At 40.9% G+C, this 8,492-nt stretch overlaps 2 protein-coding genes across 3 annotated transcripts; both read right to left on the minus strand.

The window, feature by feature from the left end:
* Window positions 1–713: 713 nt before the first annotated feature.
* Window positions 714–3,584, minus strand: LOC118375572 (uncharacterized). Its single transcript, XM_035762146.2, has 7 exons — window positions 3,416–3,584; window positions 2,999–3,105; window positions 2,744–2,854; window positions 2,566–2,619; window positions 2,292–2,453; window positions 1,928–2,050; window positions 714–1,492 (listed from the first exon to the last, which is right to left on the minus strand). The coding sequence occupies exons 1-7, from the start codon at window positions 3,420–3,422 to the stop codon at window positions 1,454–1,456; spliced, it is 603 nt and encodes a 200-aa protein (XP_035618039.2). The 5' UTR covers window positions 3,423–3,584; the 3' UTR covers window positions 714–1,453.
* Window positions 3,585–5,300: 1,716 nt separating this feature from the next.
* On the minus strand, window positions 5,301–8,169 carry LOC127913154 (uncharacterized). 2 transcript variants are annotated; one of them, XM_052484706.1, is made up of 7 exons: window positions 8,016–8,169; window positions 7,599–7,705; window positions 7,344–7,454; window positions 7,166–7,219; window positions 6,892–7,053; window positions 6,528–6,650; window positions 5,301–6,080 (listed from the first exon to the last, which is right to left on the minus strand). In XM_052484706.1, exons 1-7 carry the CDS (start codon window positions 8,020–8,022, stop codon window positions 6,042–6,044), a joined length of 603 nt encoding a protein of 200 aa, XP_052340666.1. In that variant the 5' UTR covers window positions 8,023–8,169; the 3' UTR covers window positions 5,301–6,041. The 2 variants fall into 2 exon arrangements, with proteins under 2 accessions (XP_052340666.1, XP_052340672.1); XM_052484712.1 differs by lacking the exon at window positions 7,344–7,454.
* Between the last annotated feature and the right edge of the window lie 323 nt (window positions 8,170–8,492).

The raw sequence follows: 8,492 nt of genomic DNA on the forward strand, positions 1-8,492 counted from the left end.
ATTAGCAGGTTAGGAGAATTAGGTTAAGGTTTGGAAAAAGGTGAGGCTTTGCTAAAATGCTGTACTCTCGCCACAACTGTAGAAGCCATCAGTTCTGAGAAACCATCCGTGTCACCACACCTGGAGCTGCTTGTGGATTTGACTGGTCTAAAACGCTTCCCCCTCCGACATCGTCAAAACACCAGATATACGGGTGTCGGCTAACGTGAATCTGATTGAATCGAGCCCTCATCCATATAATCACTGTAATAATGTGTCTGTTTATTCATCTCTTGGATTTCATTCAGCTCTTTAGGCTTTGTATAAGACTTTGTAGCTGTACCCTTGCCCCTGTACCTCTTACCTCTAACCCTTGTTTATAACACTATAGTTATCCATTTACCATTACTCTAAATCTATCAACTACAAATGGATTAGGAGAAATGGGCACTTCATATCTAGCGGAATTTGTAGTTCTCTGTTAGCCAAAAAGGGGCGGCATTGAATATAAATTGAACCTCTGGGCCCGTATTCATAAATCGTCTCTGAAAGGGAGAGCTGATCTAGGATCAGGTCCCCCCTGTCGGGGTAATCTGATATTCATTATGATCTGAAAGACTAAACTGATCCAAGACCGTTACTTCTACTCTGAGTCACTTTATGAATGTGGGAGTCAACTCCAACCCCCTGGTGTTGAAAACACCACGCTCTAACCCACACAGCCGCCGAGTCGGTTGTAAACCAATGGGTATACTTTATTGGTGAATTGTAAGCCATTTATAAACCCTCCATTGATCAACTTTTTAACAATCGCTTGTGGAAATATTGACCAAAAGGGGGAAGACCCAGGAAATACAACAAGAACACGAACAGAACAATAGGGTTCCTGCACCTGCTAGGACCCCTAATAACATGTAACTCACATTAGGCTACATCATGTCAAACCGTTTTTCATTGCATAAAGAAATCCATCAAGCGTGACTTACACTGAGTGCACAAAACATTATGAACACCTGTTCATTCCATGACATAGGTTGACCAGGTTAATCCAGGTGAAAGCAATGATCCCTTATTGATATCACTTGTTAACCTATCTATCTATTTCAATCACTGATGATAATTCAGGTTCAAGAAGGATTTTTAAGCCTTGAGACAATTGAGACATGTATTGTGTATGTGTACCTTTCAGAGAGTGAATGGGCACCGGTTTGTCTCAAGAACTGCTGCGCTGCTGGGTTTTTCACACGAAATTGTTTCCCGTGTGTATCAAGAATGGTCCACCATCTAAAGGACATCCGGCCAACTTTACACAACTGTGGGAAGCACAGTGTTCTTAATGTTTTGTGCACTCATTATATGTGTAGACATATAGGCCTATAATATTTTTGTTGATTGAAGAATAACACATGTTTTTGCTGGTTGGTTAGTAGGGTTGGATCTCTTGTCTTGATTGGTCCTCACACAGAATCTTTCCTCATTGCTGAGTAGGAGGGACTTGGAGTGTGATCACCGGCTAGAAGACAGAACGCACACACTGAATTAAGAGATTATAACCTTAATGTTAAAACAACATTCAATCACTGATGATAATTCAGATGACCTGTTCGGTATCTGGTCAAATACAATATTTGAAATGATGAGAAAATGCCATTCAGCTCATTTTAGACACACCACAAGCATAGTATTGGTTGGCCTCCAACCGAACTTCGCATTTCAAGGTGATGTCTGTTCTAGGAAGGCATGGACTGCATGGGACTAGAAATTAGCCTGAGCATTTACAACTCACTGGATAATTTTCTTTCCATCATAAGAAAAATCATGATAATTCTGTGATAAAACCCCAATTTAGACTGGCTCACTGGCCAATGGATCCGTCTGGCATTTGCCAGAATTGACCTATGGCCAGTCCGTTTCTGATTCTAGAGGTTCCATTTCTACACTGACTCACCATTCGTTGTCCCGGGGAGCAGCAGTTGACCACCTTGCAGCAGTAGGCAGCCAGCGTGACAGAGATAGCGATGAGAGCAGTTTGTATCAGGATCAACTCAGCAAAGTATGGTGCAGTAGAATCCTGTTGAAAAGAATTGGAGTATTGTGTACTTTGTGTCATGTTTTTTCCTATTGTATGACATATTTGCCTCTTTACATATTTGATAAGTAATATTTGCTCGTAACATTTGATAGGACATTCTCAATCTCAGCCCACTTTAACATCTAATATGATCATCCCAGTTTGAACATCCTCTTTCTCCATATCCATTTATATTGAAATATTTCCAACACATACTGACATATTGTCTGTACATACTCACAGTGATTGAATAGCAAGAATCATTGTGATCAGTGCTGTTGATTTCAGCATATATCCAGCAGCTATAACCATGTCTGTGTCCATCCATGTCTGACACAGAGACGATCAAGTTGATCACTGATGCTACACAGGCCACTACCTGCATCCCCAGACAGGCCTTCAGCTGAGACAGAGGGGGGAGAAGAGAGCAGCTGAGAGCAGAATAAATGCCACTGATACAGTATATCTCACCTGTTTTGTCAAAAACATTTACGCCTACAAATTGCATAACTTACAGTGGGAAGATGGAGATTCTGTGCAGCTATGGCCAAACTACCAGCTATGATCACCTGTAGAGAATACAACAGTACAAGTCACATCAAACTCATAGTCTCAACACTCAATTCCTTCATTTGCTTGTCTTTTAATATCAATCAAGTGAGTGCAGGGGGCACATGTATGGTGGCCACTCACAAACACTGATCCAATGACATGTGTTAAATCTTCAACCGACATGCCCATGCTGTTGGTGAACATGACAATGACAGAACTTATATAGAATACACTGAGAGCAATCTGAGCCACCTGAGGAGAGGAACAGAGAGAGGTAAAGTAAAATGAGCTACAGATTAAATAACATTTCATAGATCATAATACATTATAGTGACATTTAAATGGATTGCCAAACTACACAGACAACACTTCATTTATTTGCTCAGGATGATTTACCCCCAATGCTTTGGGTTGAGACTCCAGGTACTTCTGTTTTTTGTGAGGAGTTCTCTGAAAAGTCACTGTGACAAGGGGACCCTCTGCACCGGGCACGGCCTCTTCATCTGAAAAGAACATTTGAGTAAACAGTCTTGCAATAGACTGTTGAACCTACTGTACTGTCTTTGGGAAGAGCGTATTGCACAGATTGCTGTTGACATGCAAAAGTTCTTAACTGTTAGATTTCCTCAATGCAGGACAATACATCCTAACTGATGTTTTTTACTGGCAAATTGTTGTGTTCAAAATTACACCCTAAGATGTGTCAGAGGAAGGCCCAAAAAAGATTGCGTTTGTTTTTAAAGCAAACATGCAGATCAGAGTCCAGATTGTTTTGTTTTTACTAACCATGCAATGCAATGATATTTGTTTTACCTGCCATAACTGTTGGATGTTATCAAGATCTCTGAAGCCTTCGATAATCTTTAAAATAGTCTACTTTTGACTTCCTTGACGAAATTCATAACAAAACCACCAACGCCCCTAAACTCTTTGTGTGCCCCGTTATTTTTTATCCAATCCCGCCCCCTTGTTGTCAGAGGAATTTGACCCCTCTCTAGGCCCACACACTCCTCCCCCTTAACTGTTAGAGTTCCTCAGTGCTGGACAGAATATTCTAACTGATGGTTTTGACTTGAATATTGTCGTAGACTATGTCTGTGTTCAAAATGACACCCTAAGTAGTGCATTATATAGGGAAAAGGGTAACATTTTGGATAAAGATGGCACACCAAGTAATGTTCTATTTGAGATGCAGCCTGTATCCATCTAATGAGGCAGGTTGATAGGAGTCAGAGTCAGGTTGTTGTTGCCCTGTAGAACCTACTCATAAAGAACAGAGGACTGATAAACTACAGTCAACTGGTTCTCTAGGTTTATTTTCCTCAACTCCATGATCATCCACCAACACATTATTTCTCTAAGGGGAGACAGTAAATGAAGGTCCTGTAACTTCCTCTACAGCTGTCGACACACTGGATAAGCAAAGTATCAGACAAGCCTCAGAAAACCTGGAAGTCAAGTCTTACCTATCTATCTATTTTGCTCTTTGGATGGAACAAATAAAAGCTAATCCCCTAAACAACAACATGTCAACTATTGTCCACCAATCCTATTACCTTGTTGTTTTTATGCTGGGCGGCAGCGTAGCCTAGTGGTTAGAGCGTTGGACTAGTAACTGGGAAGGTTGCGAGTTCAAACCCCCGAGCTGACAAGGTACAAATCTGTCGTTCTGCCCCTGAACAAGGCAGTTAACCCCACTGTTCCCAGGCCGTCATTGAAAATAAGAATATGTTCTTAACTGACTTGCCTGGTTAAATAAAGGTAAAAATAAAAAAAATAAAAAAAATGTTTCGTTTGACCAGGTTATGCATTTCAAAACATTTTCAAGGCAGGAAATTGTTTAGGATGTGTGACAGAAAGCATGCAGGGTTTTGCACACCCCAGCTCTTAGATCATTGCGCTGGGTCTATGTTATTCTGATTAAGCACAAAAATGACTGGCTGTATCGTAGCAGGAGAATTAAAGTAGCATGTTAGGAGAATTAAATTAGCAGGTTAGGAGAATTAGGTTAAGGTTTGGAAAAAGGTGAGGCTTAGCTAAAATGCTGTACTCTCGCCACAACTGTAGAAGCCATCAGTTCTGAGAAACCATCCGTGTCACCACACCTGGAGCTGCTTGTGGATTTGACTGGTCTAAAACGCTTCCCCCTCCGACATCGTCAAAACACCAGATATACGGGTGTCGGCTAACGTGAATGTGATTGAATCGAGCCCTCATCCATATAATCACTGTAATAATGTGTCTGTTTATTCATCTCTTGGATTTCATTCAGCTCTTTAGGCTTTGTATAAGACTTTGTAGCTGTACCCTTGCCCCTGTACCTCTTACCTCTAACCCTTGTTTATAACACTATAGTTATCCATTTACCATTACTCTAAATCTATCAACTACAAATGGATTAGGAGAAATGGGCACTTCATATCTAGCGGAATTTGTAGTTCTCTGTTAGCCAAAAAGGGGCGGCATTGAATATAAATTGAACCTCTGGGCCCGTATTCATAAATCGTCTCTGAAAGGGAGAGCTGATCTAAGATCAGGTCCCCCCTGTCGGGGTAATCTGATATTCATTATGATCTAAAAGACTAAACTGATCCAAGACCGTTACTTCTACTCTGAGTCACTTTATGAATGTGGGAGTCAACTCCAACCCCCTGGTGTTGAAAACACCACGCTCTAACCCACACAGCCGCCGAGTCGGTTGTAAACCAATGGGTATACTTTATTGGTGAATTGTAAGCCATTTATAAACCCTCCATTGATCAACTTTTTAACAATCGCTTGTGGAAATATTGACCAAAAGGGGGAAGACCCAGGAAATACAACAAGAACACGAACAGAACAATAGGGTTCCTGCACCTGCTAGGACCCCTAATAACATGTAACTCACATTAGGCTACATCATGTCAAACCGTTTTTCATTGCATAAAGAAATCCATCAAGCGTGACTTACACTGAGTGCACAAAACATTATGAACACCTGTTCATTCCATGACATAGGTTGACCAGGTTAATCCAGGTGAAAGCAATGATCCCTTATTGATATCACTTGTTAACCTATCTATCTATTTCAATCACTGATGATAATTCAGGTTCAAGAAGGATTTTTAAGCCTTGAGACAATTGAGACATGTATTGTGTATGTGTACCTTTCAGAGAGTGAATGGGCACCGGTTTGTCTCAAGAACTGCTGCGCTGCTGGGTTTTTCACACGAAATTGTTTCCCGTGTGTATCAAGAATGGTCCACCATCTAAAGGACATCCGGCCAACTTTACACAACTGTGGGAAGCACAGTGTTCTTAATGTTTTGTGCACTCATTATATGTGTAGACATATAGGCCTATAATATTTTTTGTTGATTGAAGAATAACACATGTTTTTGCTGGTTGGTTAGTAGGGTTGGATCTCTTGTCTTGATTGGTCCTCACACAGAATCTTTCCTCATTGCTGAGTAGGAGGGACTTGGAGTGTGATCACCGGCTAGAAGACAGAACTCACACACTGAATTAAGAGATTATAACCTTAATGTTAAAACAACATTCAATCACTGATGATAATTCAGATGACCTGTTCGGTATCTGGTCAAATACAATATTTGAAATGATGAGAAAATGCCATTCAGCTCATTTTAGACACACCACAAGCATAGTATTGGTTGGCCTCCAACCGAACTTCGCATTTCAAGGTGATGTCTGTTCTAGGAAGGCATGGACTGCATGGGACTAGAAATTAGCCTGAGCATTTACAACTCACTGGATCATTTTCTTTCCCTTTTTGTTCTCATCATAAGAAAAATCATGATAATTCTGTGATAAAACCCCAATTTAGACTGGCTCACTGGCCAATGGATCCGTCTGGCATTTGCCAGAATTGACCTATGGCCAGTCCGTTTCTGATTCTAGAGGTTCCATTTCTACACTGACTCACCATTCGTTGTCCCGGGGAGCAGCAGTTGACCACCTTGCAGCAGTAGGCAGCCAGCGTGACAGAGATAGCGATGAGAGCAGTTTGTATCAGGACCAACTCAGCAAAGTAATGTGCAGTAGAATCCTGTTGAAAAGAATTGGAGTATTGTGTACTTTGTGTCATGTTTTTTCCTATTGTATGACATATTTGCCTCTTTACACATTTGATAAGTAATATTTGCTCGTAACATTTGATAGGACATTCTCAATCTCAGCCCACTTTAACATCTAATATGATCATCCCAGTTTGAACATCCTCTTTCTCCATATCCATTTATATTGAAATATTTCCAACACATACTGACATATTGTCTGTACATACTCACAGTGATTGAATAGCAAGAATCATTGTGATCAGTGCTGTTGATTTCAGCATATATCCAGCAGCTATAACCATGTCTGTGTCCAGCCATGTCTGACACAGAGACGATCAAGTTGATCACTGATGCTACACAGGCCACTACCTGCATCCCCAGACAGGCCTTCAGCTGAGACAGAGGGGGGAGAAGAGAGCAGCTGAGAGCAGAATAAATGCCACTGATACAGTATATCTCACCTGTTTTGTCAAAAACATTTACGCCTACAAATTGCATAACTTACAGTGGGAAGATGGAGATTCTGTGCAGCTATGGCCAAACTACCAGCTATGATCACCTGTAGAGAATACAACAGTACAAGTCACATCAAACTCATAGTCTCAACACTCACTTCTTTCTTTTGCTTGTCTTTTAATATCAATCAAGTGAGTGCAGGGGGCACATGTATGGTGGCCACTCACAAACACTGATCCAATGACACGTGTTAAATCTTCAACCAACATGCCCATGCTGTTGGTGAACATGACAATGACAGAACTTATATAGAATACACTGAGAGCAATCTGAGCCACCTGAGGAGAGGAACAGAGAGAGGTAAAGTAAAATGAGCTACAGATTAAATAACATTTCATAGATCATAATACATTATAGTGACATTTAAATGGATTGCCAAACTACACAGACAACACTTCATTTATTTGCTCAGGATGATTTACCCCCAATGCTTTGGGTTGAGACTCCAGGTACTTCTGTTTTTTGTGAGGAGTTCTCTGAAAAGTCACTGTGACAAGGGGACCCTCTGCACCGGGCACGGCCTCTTCATCTGAAAAGAACATTTGAGTAAACAGTCTTGCAATAGACTGTTGAACCTACTGTACTGTCTTTGGGAAGAGCGTATTGCACAGATTGCTGTTGACATGCAAAAGTTCTTAACTGTTAGATTTCCTCAATGCAGGACAATACATCCTAACTGATGTTTTTTACTGGCAAATTGTTGTGTTCAAAATTACACCCTAAGATGTGTCAGAGGAAGGCCCAAAAAAGATTGCGTTTGTTTTTAAAGCAAACATGCAGATCAGAGTCCAGATTGTCTTGTTTTTACTAACCATGCAATGCAATGATATTTGTTTTACCTGCCATAACTGTTGGATGTTATCAAGATCTCTGAAACCTTCGATAATCTTTAAAATAATCTACTTTTGACTTCCTTGACGAAATTCATAACAAAACCAGCAACGCCCCTAAACTCTTTGTGTGCCCCGTTATTTTTTATCCAATCCCGCCCCCTTGTTGTCAGAGGAATTTGACCCCTCTCTTGGCCCACACACTCCTCCCCCTTAACTGTTAGAGTTACTCAGTGCAGGACAGAATATTCTAGCTGATGGTTTTGACTGGAAAATTGTTGAAGGCTATGTTCGTGTTCAAAGTGACACCCTAAGTAGTGCACTTTATGGGGAAAAGGTTGCCATTTAGGGGCCATATAGATCCCCTGTGGGACAAATTCGGCCCACGTGCCACCAGGGGTAGGATGCCATTTCAGACTGTTAGCTATAGTGAGCAACAATTGGTAAATTGCACTGCGATATCACAGAGTATTTGCATAATGTTCT

The sequence above is a fragment of the Oncorhynchus keta genome, chromosome 2 (genome assembly GCF_023373465.1).
Source record: "Oncorhynchus keta strain PuntledgeMale-10-30-2019 chromosome 2, Oket_V2, whole genome shotgun sequence".
Classification (NCBI taxonomy): domain Eukaryota; kingdom Metazoa; phylum Chordata; class Actinopteri; order Salmoniformes; family Salmonidae; genus Oncorhynchus; species Oncorhynchus keta.

What these genes read in the sequence shown, in the direction of transcription:
- LOC118375572 (XM_035762146.2), bottom strand. An exon ending in ATGTCATTGGATCAGTGTTT is followed by an intron (nt 2,620 to 2,743) that starts GTGAGTGGCCAC and finishes TATTCTCTACAG; the next exon opens with GTGATCATAGCTGGTAGTTT. An exon ending in GCTCCCCGGGACAACGAATG is followed by an intron (nt 1,493 to 1,927) that starts GTGAGTCAGTGT and finishes TCTGTCTTCTAG; the next exon opens with CCGGTGATCACACTCCAAGT.
- LOC127913154 (XM_052484706.1), bottom strand. An exon ending in CTCAACCCAAAGCATTGGGG is followed by an intron (nt 7,455 to 7,598) that starts GTAAATCATCCT and finishes TCCTCTCCTCAG; the next exon opens with GTGGCTCAGATTGCTCTCAG. An exon ending in GTGTCATTGGATCAGTGTTT is followed by an intron (nt 7,220 to 7,343) that starts GTGAGTGGCCAC and finishes TATTCTCTACAG; the next exon opens with GTGATCATAGCTGGTAGTTT.